This window comes from Pelodiscus sinensis, chromosome 6, assembly GCF_052426305.1.
Source record: "Pelodiscus sinensis isolate ZL-2025 chromosome 6, ASM5242630v1, whole genome shotgun sequence".
NCBI classification, from domain to species: Eukaryota; Metazoa; Chordata; order Testudines; family Trionychidae; genus Pelodiscus; species Pelodiscus sinensis.
This window is the reverse complement of record NC_143057.1, coordinates 130568100-130594258: the sequence shown is the minus strand read 5'-3', so window position 1 is coordinate 130594258 and position 26159 is coordinate 130568100. Positions and strand designations below refer to the sequence as shown.

Sequence of the window (26159 nt, the reverse complement as noted above, 5' to 3'; positions counted from 1 at the left end):
CCCCACGGGCACAGCCTTCCGCCCGCCCCCCCCACGGGCACAGCCTTCCACCCGCCCCCCCCACGGGCACAGCCTTCTGCCTGGCCAGTCCCCCCCATGGGCACAGCCTTCCCCCCGCCCCCCCCACGGGCACAGCCTTCCACCCGCCCCCCCCATGGGCACAGCCTTCCACCCGCCCCCCCCACGGGCACAGCCTTCTGCCTGGCCAGTCCCCCCCATGGGCACAGCCTTCCCCCCGCCCCCCCCCACGGGCACAGCCTTCCACCCGCCCCCCCCCCCCGGGCACAGCCTCACAGCCTTCTGCCTCACCCCCCCCATGGGCACGGCCTTCCACCACACCCTGCCATGGGCACAGCCTTTTACAGCATCTACCCCCCTCCCGGCACAACCATACGCTGCACCCCCCCCATGGGAACGACAGTCCACTAGCCCCTTCCAGTGGGGGGCACAACCTTCCCCTCCACCCCCTCCTACGGGCACAACCTGCCACCGCCCCCCCCCCATGGGCACAGCCTGCCACCGCCCCCCCCCCATGGGCACAACCTGCCACTGCCCCCCCCCCATGGGCACAACCTGCCACCGCCCCCCCATGGGCACAGCCTGCCACCGCCCCCCCCCCATGGGCACAACCTGCCACCGCCCCCCCCCATGGGCACAGCCTCCGCCCTGCCCTATCCTACAGCGGCTCCCTCCTCCCCGCCCTCCTGGCTGAGCATCCCTCCACCCCCTTTCGGCGCCGCCTTGTTTGTCTCCAGCGCCGGTCGCGCCGGGGGCCGTGGCTGGGCGGGGGAAGGGGGCCGGGCAGTGCCCCAGGAGATGGCCCGGGCCCTGCAGAGCCGCGGACGGAGCCGCCCCTTTGCCCCGGCCGGGCTCCGCGGGGCCCGCGTCCGACCGACGCTCCCGGGCAGCACAAAGGACCCAGGGCGCAGAGCTGGGTGGATCCCCCGGGCCCGCGCTGCGCCCCGCTCCGGGCTCCCGTGCCAGCTGCGCCCCCCCCCCGTGTCCTTTGTCTGCGGGCGGCCCGTGAAAGGCGCCTGGCAGCGGCTCCCCCGCCGCGCTCCGCTCCGCTCCACAACGCGCCGGGCCGCGCCGCCATGGCGCACAACGGGGCGCGGGGCGCACAAGGGGGAGCGGGCCGGGCACCTGCCGGGCAGCTCGGGCCCGGCCTCCCCTCGCCCCCCGCGCACCCGGCGAGCCAGGCCCCGCGCCCCGCATCGCATCGCTCACCTGCCCCCGGAGCCGTCTCCTGCCCCGGGCTGCGCTCGCTCCCGCGCACTGGGGGGGGGCAGGCGAGTCACATTTTGCACAGCTGCATCCCTGGCACTGCGGCGGGGCTGCGCAATCCGGCTCCAATCTGCCTGCTGCTGCGGTGACGTCTGGCTGCGAAGGGCCAGGCCTGCCCACGGCTCAGCCACTCCGGCTCCGGGCCCCGCGGGGCTGCGCGCAGGCGGGGCGAGGGGGGGACGCGCTGGAAGAGGGAGGCGGGCGCTGGGAGAAGCTGCCAGCCACCTGCAACCCCCCGCTCCCGCCGCAGCCTCCGCAGTGAAACCGCTGCAGCTCCGGCCCCCTGCCCCGAGCACCGGCCGGGCGGGGCGGGGGTTGCAGCCCGCAGGCAGAGCCGCAGCCGGGGGGGGGGAGGCGCAGGCAGTGACCAGGGCCGCCGAGGGGAGGGGGGGTGGCTCTCCCCAGAGCCTGACACCCCAGGCCTCGCGCACACCGGCCAAGCGCCCCCCAGCGCGGGCAGGGCTGGCATTGCCCCGCCCAGGGCATCCGCTCAGCCCCGGTGCCAAGCACATGGCAGCTCGGCCGCCTGCGCCCCGCGGGCTTGTAGGCCCAGGCCGCCCGTCACTCCAGGGAGCCCCCCGTCCCTGTCGGCACAGGGACCCGCTACATCGCCGTGGGCACGGGGGGCTGCGTTCTGCGGGGCAAGCGGCTCTCCAGAGGGGGTTCTAGAGCACCCATCGCTGCATGAGCCGCCCCCACCCTCCCGTGGGCCCGCCAGAGGCAGCAGCAGCAGCTGGATCCTGGCACAGGCCCCACACGCAGCCTGCAGCTGGCTCGGGGGGGCCGGGAGGTGGGGGGCAGAGCTCCGAGCCGCTCCACACACGTGCCCAGTGTGGCCGAGGGCGGGTTGCAGGGAAAGCTCCTGGCTGGCAAGGCCTGGAGTCTGGTCTGGGGGCCAGCCCCATGGCTGTCCCCGGAGGTGCTGGCCAGCTAGGAGCCCGCACTGACCCCTGGCCCCGCTCCAAGTGCGACCCCGCAGGCCCCATCCCAGGAGCAGGCCCAGCTGCTGCCCGCCCCAAGGCAGGGTCGATGCTCTCACAGTGGGCGCCTGGCCCCGGGGTGCGGGACCTGCTTGTCAGCAGGGCGACAGGGCCTCTGGATCCCGACGTGGAGGGAGCAGAGCTGGCACTAGGGGGCTTTCTGCTCCCCCGAGCGGCAGCCAGAGACTGTCAGTCTCCTCGTCCCCTCAGGCTCCCGGCTGCCAGCTGGGTTTAAGGCTGCGATCCGCTCAGGGCCCAGCCCACCCCAGGAGGGCCCACGCGACCGCTCCTACTGCAAGGGGGGAGGCTGCAGCCCGCAAAGCGATACACGGCCACCGTGGTGCTCCCCAAACCGAGGCTGGTGCCCACGTGTCGGAACAAGGACGCGGCTGTGAAATCTCTGAGAACAACCTCTCCCTGGGCAGCGGCCGCCACAAAACACAAAGCGAGCGTGAGGAGCCATTCAGAAAGGGACAGAGACGCTTCCTGCCTCTCTCTAAATCCAGGGGACGCCCTCAGCGTGAGCACTGCGAGCAGCCTCATCGCAACAGAGATCTCTGGGCATTGGAAAAGGTTCAGAAAAGGGCAACAAAACTGAGGAGGGGTTTGGAACGGGTCTCATACAAAGAGATTTAAGCCGGGGACCTTTCCTCTTAGAAAAGAGGAGACGAAGGAGGGATCTGGTAGAGGTCTATAAAATCATGAGTGGGGAAAAAGTGAAGAAGGAAAAGTTTACTTGTTCCCACAATATAAGAACTAGGGGTCACTAAATGAAGTGAGTAGGCAGCAGGTTTAAAACAACCAAAAGGCACTTTCCCTCATTCAGCGCACAGTCAACCTGTGGAACTCCTTGCCAGAGGATGTGGTGAAGACCAGGACTTTAACAGCTTTCAAAAAAAGAACTAGATACGTTCATGGAGGTTAGGTCCATCAATGGCTACTAGCCCAGCTGGGCAGGGAGGGTGGCCCTCGCCTCTGTGCGTCAGGGGCTGGGAATGGGTGACAGAGAAGGGATCCCGTGAGGATTCCCGGTTCTGTTCCCTCCCTCTGGGGCACCTGGCCCTGGCCGCTGTGGGCAGACCGGCCGCTGGGCCAGATGGTCCTACTCAACAATATCAAGTGAACCTGGCACGTTAAAGGCATCAGCAACTGGCTGCTAACTCGTGTGTCCTTGGGCGTGGGGGCCACACGCGGGTGTCCCTAGAGGGTCCCCCCGGGATCAGTTCTGGCGCCACAGAACGGGGACAGCCAGGACCCGAGGCGGCGGGCCAGGCTTCCAGGACGGCCGGACTAGCCTGGGAAGCAGGGGCGCTGGCGAGGGCTGGGGGGGGAACCAGTTGGACAGAGCCCCCAGGGAAAGCGGTGCCCACAGGCTGCTTCCCCTCTGTGCTTGGCCCTGGGGGGGCGGCCGCTGGGCTCCTGTGGCCAGGCCCTGCGCCCGCCATGGAAGGAGGATGCGGCGATGGGGGAGGGTCCAGAGAAGGGCTTGGAAAACCCGCCCTGGAGCCACGGCCTCAGAGCTCTGTGGATTCAGCACAGCACAGAGCGGGCAGGGGAGACCCATCCCCAGCTGCACCCGCCCAGGAAGGACCCGGCCTGGCCCAGCCAGCGCTGCCTGGGAAGAAGGGCTCAGAGTCTCCGCCTCGGAGCTGGGCCGCGTCTCAGCGCTCGGCTCTAGGACGGGAGGGCTCGGCGTGGGCTCTCCCACAAATCCGCTCACTGGCGTTGGGGGACTCAGCACGGAGGCCACCGGACCCCCCCGCCACCAGCTCCTGCCTTTCCACAGCAAGTCTCTCCCCTGCCCGAATACCCAGCCAACTGGCCGGCGCCGAGGCCACTTGCACTCGGACTTCACGAGACGTTTGTCTGCAAATGAGCCGTCGACCCGGAAACTGTGGGAAGGGGCCACCCTGCTGGGATTCCCTGGGCCCGCTCCCAGCGCCCTCACGCCAGACCCGGCTGCCAGTCGCGAGGGGGCAGGTCATGGACGCAGAAAGGGGCCCGGCCTGGCGCTCACCAGGCGTCCCCACAGCGACGCCCGGCCCCGCGGGCCCTGCTTCTGCGACCGGGCAGCCATCTGGCCTCGGGGCAATGCCGTGCAACTCGCACGCTGCCTGGCGTCCACGGTGCCTGATCCCAAGCACAAGTCGAGCCTGCGCAGCCCGGGGCGGCTCCCTGCCCGCTGGGCCCACGGATACAAACCCGCTCGCGAGCCGGCTCCACCCAAGTCACATGCTCCTTGCGCCCCAGCCGGCACCGCGGCCAAGCCCAACCGTGGCTCACAGCCGGGGCGCCCGGACGGGGCAAGGAGCCCGGCGGCAGAGAGGAGGAAACGCAGTCGCTGGACGCCACGGCGCTCGCCTGCCAGGAAATCCCCTTCCCTCCCAACGTTCCTCTCTGTGGCGGTAACCCGCCGGCACCGTGTCTGGGGGCCCGACTGGGAGGCCTCAGGCTGCAGGACTGCTAACCGCGGGCACCTCAGGCGCCACACAGCGGAGCCCCCATGTGCACACCCCTGTTATATCCCCGCAGCCCGAGCCTCCTGGGCCCGCGCCAGCCGCCACAGGCCCACCCCTCACGCGCCCCGGCCTCAGCCGGAACGGCTCCCAGTCCCAAGGCAGAGGCGAGCTGCCGGGAGCTCCCTGAACAGGCAGGAAACCTGCTGCAACCTTCCGGATGCTACTGCTCCGCGCCGCGGCACCACCCAGGCAACGCCGGCTCAGCCTCCGTGGCCCGCGCGCCCAACGAGCCTCCGCAAACCCGCCCAGACCGGGGGCGTCACTGCAGCCGGCCCCAGCGGCCGGGGGAAGAGACTCTTTGCCCCCACTTGCATTGGGCCTCCCCAGACCCCCCGGGTACTTTACTCCCCCCCAGACGTGCCACGTGCGGCTCCACCCGGCTGTGGCTGCACTTCCCAGAGCTCAGGGATTAGAGGGGAAACTGAGGAACTTCAGCAGAGTCGCCCCTTCGTCCCCCCCAGGCCCTCGGGCAGCAGGAGCCAGATGCCAGGAGCCGCCTTGCAGCAGAGGGGAAGATGCCTGAGGCGGGGGTAAAGGCCTGGCTCCCGCTCATGGTGACTGTCCCAGCATGCACCAGGCTGGCGATGGCGGACATGGCCAGGCGAGCCCGAGCCAGCAAGGAACACCCTTGCACCAGACCCTCCTGCAGCACCGGCAGAGACGCCCTGGCCCTCCCCGGCCCCAGCCCGCAGCCCCACCCTCTACTCTGCACTGAGCCCTCCCCGGCCCTGCCCCCCAGCCAGGTGCCCGTCCCTGCCTCCCTTCCTTTGTCTCCCCCTGGGGAAGAGCCTTGTTCTCTGCCCAGGCTGGGCCTGGGTGTCTGGGCCAATCCCCATGTGGGGGAGTCAGTGGGAATCGCACAGCCCAGCGCAGGGGACCCCGGGTCACAGAGCAGACAGCCCCCCTCCCCCGCCCCCACGGCACAACGCCATGTGCAGACAGTGCCCGGCTGGGAGGCAGGATTAAAATTCCAAGCGACCTGGACAAACTGGAGCAGCGATCTCAGGTAACTCGGAGCCCTCCAGCTTTCCCCGCACCGCAGGGCCTGCCCTGCGTCCCCAGACTCGCGTGTGCTGGCACGCAGCGACGGAGCCCTGCGGTGAGACAGGCCGAGAGGAGCAGAGCCCCCGCGCCAGGGCAGCGGACGCAGGGCTACAAGGCTGGGCCGGGTGGCTACCCAGGCAGCAGGGGAACAGGTGAGGACTAGAACAGCCACGCTGAAATGCAGCCACCTCTAGGGCGGAGCACTGCAGACGTGTCACGCCGCCGCCTCTCTGTGCAAGCCGGCGGGGGAATCCTGCAGCTCGCGGGAACTGCAGAGGAAGTTCAAGAGGCCAAACGGAATGACCCGAGTTGGAACGTCGCCAGGACTCCGGGGCCACCCCACGCCAGGCACAACCTGCCCCGGGACCTCTCAGCCCAGCACCTAGAGAACAGGACACCAAACGCACAAGGGGAGGGGCTGGGGGGCAGCCAGACACGCTCAGAACAAGGGCTGGGCCCAACTCCGCGCCAGGGTTTTCCCCGGGGCCCTGGCGGCGGGAAGCCCAGAGTTCCACACTGTGATTCATTTAGGGTCCCAGGTCCATGGGGCGGGTCACAAGCTGCAGCCCCTGGCACCCTGGGGAAGAGGCGCCAGCGGTTTGGAGAGAAACGCCTGCCCGGCGGCCGGTGGCGCCCAAGCAGCTTGCAGCCGAATAGCCTGTCGGGGTCGGCGCTCTCCCGAAATCGCCACCCAGCCAGCCCTGAGCCCGGCAGGACCAGGAACCCCTCACCACCCTGCACTGGGGGCTACGACGAACAGCCGAGTGTGACCCTTCCGCCTCCGTCCCCCCACACAGGCGCCCGGACGAGCCGGCCCTACCTCATCGCATGGGACAGTCGGCAGCCTCTTGTGTCACTAACATGGGGGCGCGGCAACAGAGCCGGCACCCCCCGCCTGAACGCTCCCTCCGCCCCCACCTGGGACCTGGCAGGGCTTGGGGGGCCCTTTGCTCTCGGCTCCGTGGGTCTCCGGCGAGCAGGAAGATGCAGAGCCATGAGAGCCGCTGCACAGAAAGGGCAGGGCAGAGATATTGGTTCCCACGCTTCAGATTCCCACACGCCCACTGCTGCAGGCCCTGGCCAGTGCCCCCTGTAAGCGGCCACCCCGGAGAAAGTCAGATGCCACCCACAGCATGTGTTTCTACTGGTGGTGCACATGCCCTCATACCTTGGCGCACACAACAAAATGTATTCCGCACATGGGTGGAAACAATTGAGGGACCACTGCCAAAGGCAGGACGGTGCTGGGTGGAGCCTGGATCCGACCCTTCCTAGAAATGCCCGTCTCTCACGTCAGGGCTTGGAAATCACCCCAGCGCCTTTGGGGCAGGTCCTGGGCACGGGCCGGAGGGGCCCTGCAGCCGGTGCCGGACAGAGCAGACAAGCCGAGGCCCGGCCTGCTCCCCGCGCCCAGGGCTGCTGTTTGCCCAGGCTGCTTGGAGCGTTATTTTTAACCCGTGTTCACATAGCTCCCGGGAGGCATCTGGGAAGGGCTAGAACCAAAATAGCGTCCGGCGGGGCTGTGTTTATGCGGCCTGAGCCTGCGGCGAGGGGCGCCCTGGGGGGCGAGGCCCCAAGTACAGAGCTTTGGGGTGCTGCCGCCCAGAGTCCCACGCTGCCGGAGAGAGGGAGCTCGGCCGGGGTGGGGCCGAGGTGGCAGGAAGGCACCAGGCCCCATCCCGGGGTGGGGGCGGAGGGGAGGGAAGAACACCCCTGCCCCTTGTTTAGCGCCCGTCCCAGGGGCTGCTAGAGCGGGGCGGGGCGGGGTGGGGCAGGGCAGGGCAGGGCGGGGTGGGGCAGGGCAGGGCAGGGCAGGGCAGGGCAGGGCGGGATGGAGCAGGGCAGGACTGGGCGGGGCAGGGTGGGGTGGAGCAGGGCAGGACTGAGCGGGCCGGGGCAGGGCGGGACAGGGTGGAGCAGGGCAGGGCGGGATGGAGCAGGGCAGGACTGAGCGGGACGGGGTGGGGCAGGGCAGGGCAGGGCAGGGCAGGGCAGGGCGGGATGGAGCAGGGCAGGACTGGGCGGGGCAGGGTGGGGTGGAGCAGGGCAGGACTGAGCGGGCCGGGGCAGGGCGGGACAGGGTGGAGCAGGGCAGGGCGGGATGGAGCAGGGCAGGACTGAGCGGGGCGGGGTGGGGCAGGGCAGGGCAGGGCAGGGCGGGACAGGGTGGAGCAGGGCAGGGCGGGATGGAGCAGGGCAGGACTGAGCGGGGCGGGGTGGGGCAGGGCAGGGCGGGACAGGGTGGAGCAGGGCAGGGCGGGATGGAGCAGGGCAGGACTGAGCGGGGCGGGGCAGGGCGGGGCAGGGCAGGGCAGGGCGGGCTGCCAATATCGAGTCCAGGTCGGGGGGACTCTGCTTTGTGCAGCTGAGCGGTGGGGAGACGCCAGCCTGTCTCCCAGGGCTCGCGATTTTACAACCTCCCGCTGGAAGGGCCCCGGGGCCTGCCCTAGAGCCTCCCCCTTCACCCCACCCCGGCAGGCCCCCAACCGCACGGGGCACCCACCTCTCTCCCGGACACAGGCCCCCATCCCAACGGGGCCCCCTGAGCAACACTGGGAGGGAGACCGGCCCTGGACCCCCAGCCAGGTTGGAACAGGGAACAGGAGAGGAAAGGCTCCTTGCCCCCGTGCAAAGCAGAACCGTGTGAGCCACACACTCACCGCCACGCCTCACACTGCGACACGCTAACCGCCACACGCTCACCGCCACGCCTCACGCTGCGACATGCTCCCGCCACACGCTCACCGCCACGCCTCACGCTGCGACACGCTAACCGCCACACGCTCACCGCCACGCCTCACGCTGCGACACGCTAACCGCCACACGCTCACCGCCACGCCTCACGCTGCGACACGCTAACCGCCACACGCTCACCGCCACGCCTCACGCTGCGACACGCTAACCGCCACACGCTCACCGCCACGCCTCACACTGCGACACGCTCCCGCCACACGCTCACCGCCACGCCTCACACTGCGACACGCTCCCGCCACACGCTCACCGCCACGCCTCACGCTGCGACACGCTCCCACCACACGCTCACCGCCACGCCTCACGCTGCGACACGCTCCCGCCACACGCTCACCGCCACGCCTCACGCTGCAACACGCTCCCGCCACACGCTCACCGCCACGCCTCACACTGCGACACGCTCCCGCCACACGCTCACCGCCACGCCTCACGCTGCGACACGCTCCCGCCACACGCTCACCGCCACGCCTCACGCTGCGACACGCTCCCGCCACACGCTCACCGCCACGCCTCACGCTGCGACACGCTCCCGCCACACGCTCACCGCCACGCCTCACGCTGCGACATGCTCCCGCCACACGCTCACCGCCACGCCTCACGCTGCGACACGCTAACCGCCACACGCTCACCGCCACGCCTCACGCTGCGACACGCTAACCGCCACACGCTCACCGCCACGCCTCACGCTGCGACACGCTAACCGCCACACGCTCACCGCCACGCCTCACACTGTGACACGCTCCCGCCACACGCTCACCGCCACGCCTCACACTGCGACACGCTCCCGCCACACGCTCACCGCCACGCCTCACGCTGCGACACGCTCCCACCACACGCTCACCGCCACGCCTCACGCTGCGACACGCTCCCGCCACACGCTCACCGCCACGCCTCACGCTGCAACACGCTCCCGCCACACGCTCACCGCCACGCCTCACACTGCGACACGCTCCCGCCACACGCTCACCGCCACGCCTCACGCTGCGACACGCTCCCGCCACACGCTCACCGCCACGCCTCACGCTGCGACACGCTCCCGCCACACGCTCACCGCCACGCCTCACGCTGCGACACGCTCCCGCCACACGCTCACCGCCACGCCTCACGCTGCGACACGCTCCCGCCACACGCTCACCGCCACGCCTCACGCTGCGACACGCTCCCGCCACACGCTCACCGCCACGCCTCACGCTGCGACACGCTCCCGCCACACGCTCACCGCCACGCCTCACGCTGCGACACGCTCCCGCCACACGCTCACCGCCACGCCTCACGCTGCGACACGCTCCAGCCACACGCTCACCGCCACGCCTCACGCTGCGACACGCTCCAGCCACACGCTCACCGCCACGCCTCACGCTGCGACACGCTCCAGCCACACGCTCACCGCCATGTCTCGCTCCTGCGGGGAGGCACGGTTCTGCTGCCAGCACGGTGCCAACCGAACGGGCTCAGCTCCCACCTGGCGGGCGCAGTCCACGGGCGACTTGCGATGTGCCCGGGGCCTGGCGCAGGCAGTGGCTGGGAAGAGGCGCTGCGGTGCCGGCGCTAATCCAAAGGGAAACCGGCTTCTCCAGGAGCGGCTCAGCCCTCGCTGGCCCGGCTGTAATCCCCGGTCAGGGAGAGGCCAGGCAGCTGCTACGGAGAGCGGAGCCGTGGCCGGGCCCGGGGCACGGCGGAGCTGCTGTCCTTGCAGCGCCGGAGCGTGACTGCCGACTGGCAACGCCCGGCCAGCCCCCTCCGGAGCAGGCCAGCGAGCAGCCCAGGGCACGGCAGCAATGCAGCTTGGGTTACCCGGAGCCATTCCGGAGCAGGCCGGAGGCGGCTGGCTGGCCGCACACACGCGGGGGGCCGGGCCTGGACTCCCGTTAGTTGTGACATGAGACAGAGACCCACAGCTCCCCGAGGGGACCCAAAGAGCGAGACAGACCCTTCCCCTCCCCCTCCCCAGCCATGTCCCTACCGCCCCCCCAGCTGCCCCAGCCAGCCCCCTTGGGGTGGCAACTGGCCCCCACCGCCAGCTGGAAAGGGAGACCCGAGGTGCAGCCCCGGGGGCAGGGGAGAGGCTGGGTTTTCTGGTTTCTTTTAGCGGCTCAACCCCAAGTCCCAGAGGCCTGAGAGCCAGAAACGCCCCCCCCCCCCAACCTGGGTCCCCCACGGCCCTCAGCACCGCGCCAGCTGACGCCTGGGGCCACCCTCAGCCTCGGCGAGGAGTTGCGGCCTCTGGGGACGCCCACCCCCAGCTTGCCGAGCTCCCTCCCAGGTGCCCCGAGCCCGTGACCGGGACGGACGGGCAGGGTCCGAGTCATTTCATCTGCGTTCCCACCGCTGGCTCTGCCAGACGCCTGTGGGAGCGAGGCAAGTCCCGGGCCGGCCGGGCCTCAGTTTCCCCCCTGTGAAATGGGGCTTAGGATCCTGCCCTGGCTCCCTGAAGCACCAGGGTCAATTCCTCCCTGGGTAGTTGCTCCTTGCATGGGGGGGAGGAGCCCCGCGGAGCCCTCGACTCCCCAGAGATGCCCAGAGCCCGCCCTGCCCCTTCCAGCCCGGACTCGCCTCTTCCTCCTCCCCTGGGCACTCGGCCCGCAGCTCCCGCCAGGCACCCCGGGGAGAGGCGCTGCCCCAGCAGTGCCCAACAGCCGCAGGCCGGTCCCCCCGCCCGCCCCGGGACAGGCCAGGGCCTGGGAACAGCGACCCCGCAGCAGCTCGGAGCCGAGCAGCGCCCAGCAGGGGGGGGGGGCACTACAGAGGGAGGCCAGGGCCAGCCGCCGGCAAACACGAGGTCTGGGAAGCCCCCCGAGGCCGGGGAGGGGAAGCCCCCCGCCCCACCGCCCCGGGGCTCTTCCCCAGCCGCGAGGGGCTCAGAGCTCGGCCCGGGTCACCCGCCACAGAGATCCCACGGGAACGGCCCAAACCCAGGGCTCCGCTCGCACCAGGCCTGCGGGTGCAGGTTCAACTGGCCCCCAACACACCCCCCCCGGGCCTGCTGCTCCCCGGCCCTACAGATTAACGCCCCTCCCCCCCGGGCCTGCTGCTCCCCGGCCCCCGCAGATTAACGCCCCCCCACACCCCGCCGGGCCTGCTGCTCCCTGGGCCCCGCAGATTAACGCCCCCCCACACCCCCCCGGGCCTGCTGCTCCCTGGGCCCCACAGATTAACACCCCCCCACACCCCGCCGGGCCTGCTGCTCCCCGGCACCCACAGATTAACGCCCCCCCACACCCTGCCGGGCCTGCTGCTCCCCGGCCCCTGCAGATTAACACCCCCCCACACACCCCGCCGGGCCTGCTGCTCCCTGGGCCCCGCAGATTAACGCCCCCCCACACCCCCCCGGGCCTGCTGCTCCCTGGGCCCCACAGATTAACGCCCCCCCCACACCCCGCCGGGCCTGCTGCTCCCCGGGCCCCGCAGATTAACGCCCCCCCACATCCCCCGGGCCTGCTGCTCCCTGGGCCCTGCAGATTAACAACCCCCCACACCCCGCCGGGCCTGCTGCTCCCTGGGCCCCACAGATTAACGCCCCCCCACACCCCGCCGGGCCTGCTGCTCCCTGGGCCCTGCAGATTAACACCCCCCCCCCACACACCCCGCCGGGCCTGCTGCTCCCTGGGCCCCACAGATTAACGCCCCCCCACACCCCGCCGGGCCTGCTGCTCCCTGGGCCCTGCAGATTAACACCCCCCCCCCCCACACACCCCGCCGGGCCTGCTGCTCCCTGGGCCCCACAGATTAACGCCCCCCCCACACCCCGCCGTGCCTGCTGCTCCCCGGCCCCTGCAGATTAACGCCCCCCCACACCCCGCCGGGCCTGTTGCTCCCTGGGCCCCACAGATTAACACCCCCCCACACACTCCGCCGGGCCTGCTGCTCCCCGGGCCCCACAGATTAACGCCCCCCCCACACCCCGCTGGGCCTGCTGCTCCCTGGGCCCCACAGATTAACACCCCCCCCCCCCACACCCCGCTGGGCCTGCTGCTCCCTGGGCCCCACAGATTAACGCCCCCCCCCACACCCCGCCGGGCCTGCTGCTCCCCAGCCCCTGCAGATTAACACCCCCCCACACCCCCCCGGGCCTGCTGCTCCCTGGGCCCTGCAGATTAACACCCCCCCACACCCCGCCAGGCCTGCTGCTCCCCGGGCCCTGCAGATTAACGCCCCCCCACACCCCCCGGGCCTGCTGCTCCCTGGGCCCTGCAGATTAACACCCCCCCACACCCCGCCAGGCCTGCTGCTCCCCGGGCCCTGCAGATTAACACCCCCCCACACCCCGCCGGGCCTGCTGCTCCCCGGGCCCTGCAGATTAACGCCCCCCCACACCCCCGCGGGCCTGCTGCTCCCCGGGCCCCTGCAGATTAACACCCCCCCACACCCCGCCGGGCCTGCTGCTCCCCGGGCCCTGCAGATTAACGCCCCCCCACACCCCCCCGGGCCTGCTGCTCCCCGGGCCCTGCAGATTAACGCCCCCCCACACCACCCGGGCCTGCTGCTCCCCGGGCCCTGCAGATTAACACCCCCCCACACCCCGCCGGGCCTGCTGCTCCCCGGCCCCTGCAGATTAACGCCCCCCCCACACCCCGCCGGGCCTGCTGCTCCCCGGCCCCTGCAGATTAACACCCCCCCCCCACCCCGCCGGGCCTGCTGCTCCCCGGCCCCTGCAGATTAACGCCCCCCCCACACCCCGCCGGGCCTGCTGCTCCCCGGCCCCTGCAGATTAACGCCCCCCCCACACCCCGCCGGGCCTGCTGCTCCCCGGCCCCTGCAGATTAACGCCCCCCCACACCCCCCCGGGCCTGCTGCTCCCTGGGCCCTGCAGATTAACGCCCCCCCACACACCCCCGGGCCTGCTGCTCCCTGGGCCCCACAGATTAACACCCCCCCCACACCCCCCCGGGCCTGCTGCTCCCTGGGCCCTGCAGATTAACGCCCCCCCACACACCCCCGGGCCTGCTGCTCCCTGGGCCCTGCAGATTAACACCCCCCCCACACCCCCCCGGGCCTGCTGCTCCCTGGGCCCTGCAGATTAACACCCCCCCACACCCCGCCGGGCCTGCTGCTCCCTGGGCCCCGCAGATTAACGCCCCCCCACACCCCGCCGGGCCTGCTGCTCCCCGGCCCCTGCAGATTAACACCCCCCCACACCCCGCCGGGCCTGCTGCTCCCCAGCCCCTGCAGATTAACACCCCCCCCACACCCCGCCGGGCCTGCTGCTCCCCGGCCCCTGCAGATTAACACCCCCCCCACACCCCGCCGGGCCTGCTGCTCCCCGGCCCCTGCAGATTAACGCCCCCCCCACACCCCGCCGGGCCTGCTGCTCCCCGGGCCCTGCTGCGACACGAACAGCAGGGCCCAGCCGGCTGAGAAACAGGCTCCACTTGCTTCCCCGCCCAGACGCTGCCGGGTGGCCGCCCTGGCTGAGTCAGGCCGAGCCAGTTCCGGCGCGAGGAGGGCTGCTCCCAAGAGCGGGCCGCAGGGAGGCAAAGGGGGGCGGAGGAACCCCTGGGGAACCGGCCCTGCCGGGCAGTGGGGGACCCCCAGCGCTGGCTGCCCTCACCGGGCCGGGTTGCTCGGCGGCGCCTGGCACGGCCACGTCTGACTGCGCCAGCAGCTACAGTCTGCGGCTCGGCCGGCACTCGGCGCCCCCAGCCTGACACCGCGGGAGGCTGCTCCGTGCGCGAGCCCATCGCCCATGGGACGGCACGGCCCGTGCTGCAGCCAGCGGCCCCGCAGGCGCCCCGCTACCACCCCGCTGGCGCCGTTACCCCTCCCCGGGCTGTGGGGAGCCAGGCGACGCACGGGCTGGCTCCCGGCTGGCCGAGCTCCCTGCGCACTGCCCCCGCTCCTTGGGGCAAGCAGGGCCCGGCACGCACACTGGGCAGCCCTTTGGCCACGCTTTATTGGAAAAACGATGATACAAAAAGGACCCCCTGCCAATCCCAGCGCACAAGCCAGGCTCTGCCCCTGCCAAGCCCGGGACGTCTGCGCCGGCGGCAAGCGCGCCCCGGGCCTCGCGCCTTGCGTGTCCGATGCAGCGTTGGCAGGTCCCGCTTCAGCCGGCGGCCTCGAGGGCGGGTGGTGGGTCCGCTCGCCCCTCGCGGCTCGGCAGCGCAGCGCCTTTCGGCCTTCGACGCGCCCCGGCCGTTCCCCCCTTCCCTGTCCCCGGAGCAGGAGCGGGAGCTGAGCCCCCTGACCGGGCGGGCCTGGGCAGGTGCAGGCGGGCGCTGGGCCAGGCACCGGTTCCTCTCTGGCTGCCCCGCGCCTGCCCTTCACTTGTGCCGGTTTCTCTCGCTGTTGGGTGAAAAGGTCCCGGTGAACGGCAGCTTGGGCCGCATGTTGCGCCCGGAGGTGATGAGCGCGCCGAAGCCGTGCTGGTGGGAGAAGGCGTAGCCGGAGCGGCGGGTGCTGGTCCGGCGCAAGCGCGTCTTGGGCATGGGCGGCGGCGGCCGCTTCTTGGCCTCCCTGATCTTGCGCAGAACCTGGAACCAGAGAGCACCCGGCTCAGCAGGTGGGGGCGCAGCTACTGACGGGGCGCAGGGCCCCCTCGGCACACGCTCCAGGCCGGCGGCTGGTACCTGCCTCCGCAAGGCCACCGGGCCCCCCAGCCACGCCGCAGGGTGCCCAATACCAGCCCTGGGTGGATCGGCCAAGGAAGAGGGGGCCCTGATGGGGCAGCAGCGGCAGGGTCTGGAGAGACGCCGCCCCCCTGCCCTGTCTGAGGCCCTGGAACCAGCACCTCGGGCAGCAGGTCTCCGTGCGGCGACCCCACTTAGTGGTGGGTACGGTGAGACCCGCTGGCACCCAGGGCCGACGCGGATGCCTGGGCTCCGCCCCAGCCGGACTGCGGCCCCTCCCTGCAGTAACTGTTGTCCGAAGGGGGCGCAGGGCAGTGAATTCCCTGCCCTGGCTGCCTCACCGGCCCCTGGGGCAGGACCAAGCGCCGCAGCCCTAGGGCCTTGCCCGGGATGTTTGGCCCGAGCAGGCGTGTGGGAGGCCCACCGAGGCCCGGCGGCGGGAAACGCCCCGCTGGCTTGTCTCCCAGCCACAAGCCTTACACCCTGCACCGACAAATAGCCCCGCGAGTTCCCCACCCCGCCGCCCCGAGCGCTCTGATCTGAGCCGGGCCGCGAGGCAAGGGCCGGGGCCACTCGCACCCGGGGCCCGGGCTCCGCGCAGAGAGCAGCGCCCCTCACTTTGTCACTGGCTGTCGGCATGAGCTGAGCCTTCAGGAACCGGCCGCCGACCACGGGCAGCACGCACAGGATGATGCTGAGGAAGATGGCCAGCCACACGCTGGGCTGGCTCAGGGTGTTCCGGGCTGTCCCTGCAAAACAAGGGCAGGGTCAAAGCCGCGGCCGGCAGCGCCGTTCGGCGGAGGGTCCCAGCGCAGCTTCCGTCCCCGGAGCGCCAGCCTCAGCCAGGCGCCGGCTTGGGACGGGGCCGAGGAGCCGTGCACCCCAATCCCTCTGCGGCACGGCCCGAAGGAATGGCCGGGCCTGGGCTCCGAGGGGACGCTAGCGCTCTGCCGGGACCCGGAGCTCGGCGTTTCTCCCCCGAGACGCACTCCGGCCGCCCTCCCCCCTCGAAACGCCAGGGAACCAGAGCCTGGAGACCCCAGGCAGCTCCCTGGGCAGGAGGGGAGGGGACAGGACACACCGTTCCTGCGCCCCACAGGGACGCTGCCCTTCTGCGACTGCCTCGCACCACCGACCGTTATTCCACGTGGGCCCCACGGCAGCCCCCGGCGCCTGCCAGCCCGTGACAGCCGGCCAGGGACCCCGCCCTGGAGCTGTGCACGCGACTCGCCTTCCCCAGCAAAGGGCTTGGCACCCATCCACAGGGAACTGCACCTCGGTTGTTCCAAGCTGCCACGGTTGTTCTGAATTCTGGTTCTTCCTCCGGCTGCTTGCAGCCCCCTGCCCCCAGCTGCACGTCCTAAGCACGGTCTCCGCTTCCGACCCAGGGCAGCGCTGAAAACATGGACCCAGACCTGACCCCACAGGAGCCCACGACAGGGCCCCCCCGGCGCACAGTGATCCATGGATCACGGCTTTCACCTCGCTGGGCACCCTGCGTCCACTGCACCCCCCCCCCCCCCCCCCCCCCCCGGCTCCGCTCCCTCGCGCGAGAGGGCCCCGTCCAAAGCCTTAACATCCAGCTCTGCACGTCTGCTGCTCGCCCCGGACGTGTCAGAGGCAATTTGGCTGGTTTGGCCTGACTCTACTTTATACCCCTTTTGTCCTCAAAGTGCTTATCCGCTCATTGTTGAATCGTTCGTTCTAGACCTTTCCAGGGGTTGACAGCCCACAATCCCCAGCGCCTTTAGTTCCCCGTTTCAAAATAGGGGCTGGGTTTGCCCTTCCCCTCCCCCTGGGACCTCGCCTGTCCGTCCTCCAGGGGTTCCCCAGCTGCGAACGGTCCTGAGATTGCTGAACTTGCTCCTGAAGTCCCCTGGCATGAAATTCATCAGGCCCTGCTGAGTGGAACACCTCTCATTGGTGTAAATATCGATTAACCCGATCTTGCCCGGTTCTTGGCTCGTGTTTCTCCCCCCTTGTTGTTGTGCTGAGCATCTGGTCACCATCAAAACTTTTAGAGCAGACAGGCACCAGGGATTCGCTCCCCTTCCCTGCCAAGCAGAGGGCCGACACTTTCCTTGATGTTTCTCTTGCTCCTAGTGGGTGTAAAGAACCCTTTCCCACGGACGAGGGTGCCCTTGCTAGACGGAACTCCTCACACGCTCTCATCACTCTGGTTTGTCCCTTCACGCTCGGGCTGTTCTTTGTCCCCTTCCTTAGCGATTCCTCCATGTTCCCAGTCCCCGTAGGGCTCCCTTGGGATTTTCAGGTCACTGAGGTGCGCCTCTTGGAGCCCTGTTGGTCTCTCACCGTCCTTTCTAGCTTTTCTTCACATCAGGGTCCTTTACCATCGGGCCGGCAATTTTGTCTCCCCGAGAAACTGCTGACTCCCCTGAGCAATTTCTTCCCTTAATGTTTCATCCTGTGGGATCTTCCCTATTAGTTCTCTGAGTCGGCTTCTCCGAAATCCACCGTCCGTACTGTGCTGCGCTCACCCCTTCCTTTCCTTGAATCAGGAAATCGTCAGGATGGCTTGCACCCTGTGACGTAGTGGGAGGTACCTTGCTGGTGGCTATGCTGGGCAGTGGCTTGTGAGTGACCCTCACTGGCTGCAGCACGGCCCAGCAGGGCAGGGGGTGAGTCATTATGCAAAGAGGGTCTCTCAACCTGTCCGACCAGCTACCCCCTGGGAGAGAAACAAAGGAAGGGGGAATGCCGCCCCTGGCTGGGGGCAGGGCTGGAAGAGAGTTTTAGTTTCTGTCTGGGAGCATGGAGGAGACAGCCTAGGGAAAGGGGCTGGGATTTAGGGGCCCAGGCTCCCCCATCTCAAGGGGGGGCTGAGGCATCTTAGGCCTGCCCTGTAACCGGATTACATCTGTGCTGCGCTGTATCCTGGAGAAGCAATAAACTCCCTCTGTTCTACTGGCTGGTGCAGTCTGTTCGTGCCATTATTGGGGTGCAGGAGACGGGAAAACCCCAACGCGCTGTCACACACCCACATTCCCTTCCTCCTTCAGATTTGCTACCAACTTCTCCCTGCTGGCCAGATTCACGTATAAAATGGCTGGTCCCTTGACGCACCAAGCCTTATCCAAGCCCTTCCAGGCACTTTTGGGAAAGGTTGTGTTTTATCGTCCAACAGGCGTCAGGGTAATCCGAGTCCCCCCGGCTACCTGGTCTGGCGTGTAGGGTATTTCAGTCCTTTGTTCCAGAAACGCCTCATCCACCGCCCGCTCCAGGGTGCAGAACAGACTCCCCCCTACCATGACTTCACCCCTATTTCTACCCCTTTATCTCTACCCTGAGACTTTCAGCTGGTTTGCCCCTCTCCCTTCTGGTCCCCAGGCCAAGTGGCGATCGCTTGGCTGTCGACTGCAGCACCTCCTCCCTGCCTCCGCCTTTTCCTGAACAAGTTTCCCCTCGTACCAGTCACGAGACTTCCCGCCGAGCTCTGTGATGCCAACGGAGTCACGGCTTAGTCAGCCCATGAATGTTTCCAGGCCTCCCCGTCTCTTCCCAGAGCCTGGCACTTGAGCAGACAGCCACGAGCGGAGCAGTCGCCGGACCCATTTCCCCCTTGCGGCGCCCGGGGCCCTTTGGGAATTTTCCAGCCCCCCCCAGCTCTCTGTCACGGCCGCCTGTTCCATCTCCTGGGCACGGGCCGGCAGGATGGAGCCTGGCTTCATCTCTCATCCCAAGGACGGAGTCTGGGCTGCGGCAGGGCCTCAGGCGCCACCGAGCCCAGCCCCCTGCCCAGAGCAGGACCGGCCCCGACTCCACCATCCCAGTCAGGGCTGTGTCCAGCGGGGACTCAAACACCTCTAGGGACGGAGATTCCCCCCCCCTCGGGAACCCTCCCAGCGCTTCCCCACCCGCCTAGGGAATCGTTTGTCCTGATGTCCGGCCTAGCCCTCCCCACTCAGGATTGGTCCACGGACAGGCTCGCTCTGCTGCCGCCGCTTCCGGGCTGAAGAACGCCAGCCAGAGGGCGGCTCACAGCCACTTACCGCCATGCTCGGGCTATTTCCAGGTGACGGCCCGCCCAGGCCAGGTAGCCACAGCGCAGCCACGCTCCCCGCCGGGCGACCGTGCTTCCGTGCCTCCTCCCCGAACCACGTTTGCCCAGATGAGCTTCCCCTGGGTGTGCGGGGCCAAGTTCCACCCCCTGAGCGCTGCACGAGGCGGCACCATGTGGAGCAGCGTTTTCAGCAATCTGCTACAGGGCGTGTACACGGGTAGGTATGAGTGTGCATTCACCTGGCTACAGGGCGTGTACACGGGTAGGTGTGAGTGTGCATTCACCTGGCTACAGGGCGTGTACACGGGTAGGTGTGAGTGTGCACGTGCACTGGGCTCCAGGGTATGTGCATATACACGGGTAGGCATGAGTGTGCACATTCACCTGGCTACAGGGCGTGTACACGGGTAGGTGTGAGTGTGCATTCACCTGGCTACAGGGCGTGTACACGGGTAGGTGTGAGTGTGCATTCACCTGGCTACAGGGCGTGTACACGGGTAGGTGTGAGTGTGCACGTTCACCTGGCTGCAGGACGTGTACACGGGTAGGTGTGAGTGTGCATTCACCTGGCTACAGGGCGTGTACACGGGTAGGTGTAAGTGTGCACGTTCACCTGGCTGCAGGACGTGTACACAGGTAGGCGTGAGTGTGCATGTTCACCAGGCTACAGGGCGTGTACATGGGCAGGCGTGAGTGTGCACGTGCACCAGGCTACAGGGCGTGTACACAGGTAGACGTGAGTGTGCATGTTCACCAGGCTACAGGGCATGTACATGGGCAGGCGTGAGTGTGCACGTGCACGTAGCTGCAGGGCGTGTGTGTGTACACGGGTAGGCATGAGTGTGAACTGTGTGGCCAAGTGGGTACACAGGCATGTGCATGCACGAGTGGGCTCCAGAGACAGGGCACATGTGCTAGTGCACACCCCAGGGGTTATAGCTAAGATCCGGCGTGGTGTGGCCTCCAGGGGCCTGACACACTGGGCCTCCCTCCGCCGGGGACCCGCGGCCGTGCGGCACTGCCCACCGGGGGTCGCAGGGCCCTGCGGGAGCCGCCCCTGCTTACCAATGAAGGGGAAGGAGGCCGTGAAGATGAGGTACATGCCGTCGCTGTACATGGTGAAGATGATGGCGAAGTACACGGAGAGGCTGCCCCAGATGAAGAACTGGTTCACAGCCGTCCAGTAGGCAGTGTCCAGCCCGATCTGAAAGGAGGAACCCGCAGCGCAGCGTGTTAACGGCTGTAGCGAGTGCTGAGTACAGGCGGGCGGAGGGCTGTTCCCCGGCTGTCCCCTGCCCGCCAGCTGCCTCGCTTACCAGCACACAACAGGCTGCGTGGCCCAGCCGGCACATGTCACAAAGTGTTTGCTCCCCGTGGCAAGTCGGGGGGAGGAGCCATTAAGGCCCCGATTTGCATAAAGTGGACAGCTACACGTCAGGGACACGAGAGCGACTCTGCCATCTTTCTCCAGCCATTGCACCCACCCTATCAGCCCGGGAGCCAGCCAGGCAGGGGCTGATCTGGGCACTGTGCCAGCCTTGTCCGAGGAGACCACGGTCACAGACCCATCGGCTCGTGGGGCTGGAGGGGACCTAGTCCGGACCCCTGCACTCATGGCAGGGCGCCGTGTTACCTAACCGGTGTTTCTCAACCTCTCTTTTTTTTTAAAAAGTAACCCTTTAAAACCAGTCGTAAGTACCTCCAGTACACACACTTTTTTCTACTGTTGCAACACGTGTGTTTAATCAACTCAATGGTAGCCGGGCGGGCGAGGACATTTTTGGGTGGAAAAAGTACAAAAATAATAAAACGCAAAAACTTGAAACCAAAATTCCGTTTTCTCCCAATGTCAGTTGTGTCGACGTACCCCCAGGCTTCCCTCGAGTACCCCCAAGGCCCCGCACAGGTGTCTATCTCGCTCCAGGGACGGACAGCTCACAGCCAACCGCCTGCTTTCCCCACCCTGGCACCCAGGCTAAGAGACCTCCCTGGGCATCCAGGCTAAGCTTTTCCTATTGTCCAACCTGCCCCCCCCCCCCCCACAGCAATTTAAGCCCCTTGTTTCCTGACCTGTCCTCAGTGACCAAGGAGAACTAAGTCTCCCCCCCCATAACAAGATTTCACATACTTGGTCTGCTCTCCCGTCCCCCCTCGCTCTACTCTAGACTGAACAACGGCCATCTCTTCCCCAGCGGTCCTGTGTGCTAACCTGGCCCCCTTTCGTTACCCTCCTCGGGACCTTCTCCTGTTTCTCCACGTCCTGCCCCAAGCGCGAGGCCCAGACCTGAACACAATGCTCGGCGGAGGCTTTTATCAGCACTAAGTGGAGCGGAAGAATCACTTCTCCCGGCTTGTTTACAGCACTCCTGCTGAGACACCGCGGGACCGTTGCTTCTGGGTCAGAGCGTCGCACCGTTCGCTCGCACGGGGCCTTCGCAGCGCTCCTCCCTAGCCCGGCACCTCCCGGGGCTGTGGGCAGGTGGGTGTTCCTGGGCACTGGTTCCTATTGGAGCACATCCTGGGGACCTCAGGCCGTTCCTCCGGTGTGTCACAGCCCTTTGCATTCTCCTCCCGCCCTGCAAAGCGCCTGCCACCCCTCCCAGCTGGCGCCGTCCCCAGACTTTCAAGGGAAACGTGGGTGCCACTGCCCAACGCAGGTACGGAGCCAGGAACAGAACAGACCCCTGCGGACCCGCCCCCCGCTGTTTGACTGATCGATTGGCGTGGGGGGGCTGTCTGCTCTGTGACCCGGGTCCCCTGCGCGGCGAGGGGCCATTCCCACTGACTCCCCCACACGGTGTGATGCAGTGTCAGCACCTGGCTGGTCGCTTGGGCTGTGACTGACCCCTACTGGCCTCTGCCTGTGAGCACGGCCCAGCGGGGGGCTGCCTAAGTCCCATAGACAAAGATCCGACCGGTCAGAGGAGTGGGGGCAGCGAGGGACCTCGGGGAGTGAGTGTTCGGGGGAGGGGCAGTCTGGGGCTGGAATCACGGAGGAACCAGGCTAAGGAGGGGCTGGAATCGAGGGGCCCAGGGACCCATCTCAAGGGGGCTGAGGCGTCCTGGCATCCTGACACGTCTTGTCTGTGCTGGGCTGTGTCCTGGAGAAGCAATAACCCCCCGTTCTACTGGCTGGGGGAGTCTGTTCTCGCTGCTTCTGGGGTGCAGGAGGCGGGGGACCCCGACGCGCCGTCCCACTGGTGTCAGAAGTGGGATGCACTGCACCCCGTGGACGGCGCGTCCAGCAGCGAGTGCCAAGGCGCAGCAGAAGCAAGGACCTGAGAGCCAGGCGTGCTGGAGACAGAGCGACGCGGTTCCTGGGGATCGTGGCTGCTGAAGCACTGGATTGGTGAGTCTGCACCGTGGGGACCGGCGGGGAGATGCCTACGCCCGACTCCTGAGGGAGACCTGGCGGGGCTGTGCAGAGACAGGGCCCTGCCCATGGGGAACACAACCAAGGCCCAGCGGATTGCCCGGCTGGAAGAGAGCGACCCGTCCAGGGGCCGGGATCCCCAGTGAGCCACGGTAACTCCTCTCTGAACTCGCTTTTCCAACCAGTTGGGATCCCAACTGCTCAAGTTCAACCAAGCAGGCTTGTCTAGGCCACGTTTCCCTCCTCGGCTCAGGAGAAGGCCACACGAGCCGGTGTGAAACGCCTGACGGACGTTGGGATACATCCTGTCTACTGCCTTCCCCTTCACTCTCCTTGTTTCTGCGTCCCCAGGGGCAGGTCGCGTTCGCCCACCCACAGCAGACCCACTGCCCATGCAAACTGACAGGAGATACACAGCTCTGTGCCTCGGTTTCCCCAGTGACACGGGGTGAGAGCCTGCCTCCTCCCGCCCCATCTGCCTTGTCCACCTGCACCGAGAGCTCCCTGCTCAGGAGGCCCCCTCCTCATGGCCCCAGGATGGGAGACTCCTCCCAAGAGGCCCTGTGACAAACCAGGCAACTCACGTGTGTCCAGTTTAATCCTCGCAGGATTGGAACCGAGCGCCCGCACGGACCCCCCCCCCCCCGGCGAGGCGGCCGGGCCCCGCACACCCGGAGAACCCCCCTCAGGCGAGGTGGCCGGGCCCCGCACACCCGGAGAACCCCCCTCAGGTGAGGCGGCCGGGCCCCGCACGGTTCCCCCCCCCAGGCGAGGCGGCCGGGCCCCGCACACCCGGAGAACCCCCCTCAGGCGAGGTGGCCGGATTCCCCACGTGCCCCCCTCACATGAGGTGGTGTGGATCCCAGCTGGGCCCTCCCGGCTCCCGTAGCCAAGGGGTGCGTACTCGGGAGACGCGCGAGGCCCCACCTGCACAGAGACCACGATGAGCAGGCAGGTCTGGGCCATGAGCGCGAAGGACTGGTAGTCGGCAATGGCCTTCCCGTCGCTGCGCACGGCGTCGTGCATGGCCCCGTAGGGGATGAAGAAGAGCACGAGGGAGCTGTAGGTCCCGTGCAACACGCACTTGACAAACTCCAGCTTGTTGAAGTAGAGATTCTGCTGCCCCGGTTCGTAGAGGTGAGGGAGCAGCATGCTCCAGCGGTCATCCACGTCCTGGGGACAGAGGGAGAGGATGGCGGCCGGCCAGCCACAGGGACCCCCACCGCCTGTGGCTGCCCCTGCAGGGACACGGACCCCGCCTGGGGGAGACACCCCCCCCGCCACGCCGATGCTGACGTGAGTGACGACCACGAGGCCTGCTCCAGCCCTGCCAGCCGTGCGCACGAGGAAACGAGGAGCCCCCGCCAGACAGTCACTCCACGTCCACGCCGGTGGGACACGGAGCCCTGCACCTCTGGGCCACGCTATGCGCCTCATGGGCCGCCTCTGCAAGGCAGGCAGGGCAGGGCGACGCCACGGAGCCGCGGTGGGGCACAGCTCGCAGTGAAGGCGGACTCAGTAGGAACCGCCCCACACAAAGGGGGAGCGGAGACCCCCCAGGAGCACCGGCCGTTGCATCGCCCCACGCCTTGGGAAGAAGGGGGCGCTCTCTACGGTCGGCACGGGGTGGCACTGAGCGCGAGGGCAGCGTGCTGGGGCCAGGGCTTTCCGGGCCAGGACAAAGCCGCGTGTTTTCAAGCCAGTTCAAGTTTTGGCCTTTGCAGCTTTTCAGTTTCCCCTCCCCCAGAACAAAGCCCGAACCTGCCGGGGCCTGGGAGCGGGCAGCGAAGCCGAGGGCAGGGCTTTGTACGCGGCCAAGCGAAGATCCATTCCCCTGGCACTCCAGCGGGCGGGCCAGGCGTCCCACGCCACGGCAGCCGCCCACTCGCTTGCGAAGGGCTTCTCCACGAGGGGTTAACGAGCTCACGTCTGTTTTGTAGAATCCGGCTGACGCCCCTGGCCAAACCGCCCCCTCCGCTGTTCTAGTGCGCATTGGCCAGCCACCAGCCTCCACCCCAGAGGTGGCCGCCTCTCCGCGATTGTACAGTGCTTGGCCACAGCGCTGCAGGCGCGTCTGCGTGGAGCCCGGCGTGAAGCCCTTGCTTAGCGCTTCGGCGAGGAAGCTGAAGGGCTGGTTCGGACCCAGGCGGGCAGGCTGGACGGTGGGCGGGTAGCGCTAAATCGTAGGGGGCTGCTTTGCGCTTCTAGCCCAGGGTTAGTGGCCCCGTCCCTGTGGAGAAGCCCCCCGAGGTACCTGGTCAAAGAGGCTCATGCCCAGCACTGGCAGGGAGGTGTACACCAGGTTGTAGAGCGTGATGAACCACTGGTCATAGACCGTCTGCAGAGAGAAGCGCGGAGAGGCTGGTTAGCAAAGGGCTCCGCTGTCCACAGCCGCTGCCTGCCCGTCCACCAGCCTCTCCCCAGCAGCCAGCCAGTCACAGGGACCCCCCCACCACCTGTGGCTGCCCCGGCTGTGACTCGTGTCCCACGTGGGAGAACCCCCCCCACCACCACGCTGGCAACCTGCCCCCTCACCAGATCCCTCGGCACGCTCCCCAGCCTGGGTTCTCCCTTCCCGCGGCGGGGGTGAGTGATGGCTGGCTGCCTGGGGCACTGAGCAACCCAATTCCTTGGCTGGTGCCGTGTCCCAACAGCACCTCGCCAGGCGGCGGAAAAGCCAGCGGCCCCCACTGGCCCCAGCCCCGCGCAGGTCTGGACCAGGGCACCAAGCCAGCAGCAAGCCAGCCAGCCCCTCCAAGGTCACACGGGCGCAGAGAGAATCAGGGAGAGCGACACGGACACACGCTAGCTGCAGCCCGCGAGTATCTGGGCGCGCTCCATTTCCGACGAGGGCGATTACTTATTAGGTTTAGTGCGGGTCGTGCCAGGATCGGGTCCCGCCTGTGCTGGTGGTACCCACCCCACGAGGCTGCTTCCCTGAGCAGCTTGGCTAAGGGCCATTGATGGGCCTGCGAGAAGTCACCCACTTCTTATTTAACCCGGCTGTTGGTTTGGCCATCACATCTCCAGGCAAGGAGTTCCCCTGGTTAACGGTGCGCTGTGCGAAGAAGAACTGCCGTTGCTTTGTTCTAAGCCTGCTGCCTCACCATTCCACTGGGTGACCCCCTGGCTCTGGTGCTCCGGGCGGGAGTTACCACCCTTCCTGTGTGCCCTTCCTCCGCCCCGTCCTGATTTTATAACCCCCGCCGTGCGTCTCTCTCTCTAGCTGGGAAGGGCCAGTCTTTTACATCTCCCCCAGACACGAGCTGTCCCCAGCCCCTGAGCCCTTTGCTGGAACATTTCCAATTCTAAGGTTTGTTGAGATAGGCTCTCCAGAACGGCACGGGGCAGGAGGCCCCTGGGTTTCTACAGCAGCTCTGTGATGTTCTCTCTCCTAGGAGTTTTGCTTTTCCTGGAATTCTGCGCGCTCATTCGCCCACCCCCGCCCAGGTATTCTCGGAGAACGAGCCGTCGCGCCCGAGAGCCCCCTTTTTGGAGCGGCGACAGCCAAATCGGATTTCCTCTGCCGTTTGGCCTCCTTGCTGCTCCTCGTGGGCCGCGGGGTGGACTGACAGCCGCTAGGTGGCAGGAATGGTCCGTCGCAGGCCCGACAGAAGGGGA

The 26159-nt window shown here is 68.0% G+C and overlaps 2 protein-coding genes and 1 long non-coding RNA gene across 9 annotated transcripts in view; 1 reads left to right on the top strand and 2 right to left on the bottom strand.

Annotated features, from left to right (window-relative positions):
- Window positions 1-10303, bottom strand: part of RUSC2 (RUN and SH3 domain containing 2) — a 42993-nt gene extending 32690 nt beyond the window's left edge. For 2 of the 4 annotated variants that reach the window (XM_089779491.1, XM_089779489.1), the window contains exon 1: window positions 1228-1550. The gene's annotated coding sequence lies outside the window, so the exon portion shown is untranslated. Of the gene's footprint in view, window positions 1-1227; window positions 1551-9965 lie in introns of those variants that run through there. The other 2 variants (XM_089779490.1, XM_075932844.2) reach the window with 2 other exon arrangements.
- Window positions 10304-14449: 4146 nt separating this feature from the next.
- LOC102462785 (phospholipid-transporting ATPase ID) overlaps window positions 14450-26159 on the bottom strand; it is a 109972-nt gene continuing 98262 nt past the window's right edge. For all 4 annotated transcript variants that reach the window (XM_075932841.2, XM_075932840.2, XM_075932842.2 and 1 more), the window contains 5 exons: window positions 24793-24876; window positions 23466-23711; window positions 20231-20369; window positions 15763-15893; window positions 14450-15048 (listed from right to left, as the gene is read on the bottom strand). In XM_075932841.2, the coding sequence (XP_075788956.1) occupies window positions 14839-15048; window positions 15763-15893; window positions 20231-20369; window positions 23466-23711; window positions 24793-24876 (810 nt within the window). In that variant the 3' untranslated portion in view covers window positions 14450-14838. The remainder of the gene's footprint in view (window positions 15049-15762; window positions 15894-20230; window positions 20370-23465; window positions 23712-24792; window positions 24877-26159) is intronic.
- Window positions 19253-19727, top strand: LOC149524256 (uncharacterized). Its single transcript, XR_016349967.1, has 3 exons — window positions 19253-19386; window positions 19477-19576; window positions 19667-19727. It is a non-coding gene; the product is annotated as an uncharacterized LOC149524256 (long non-coding RNA).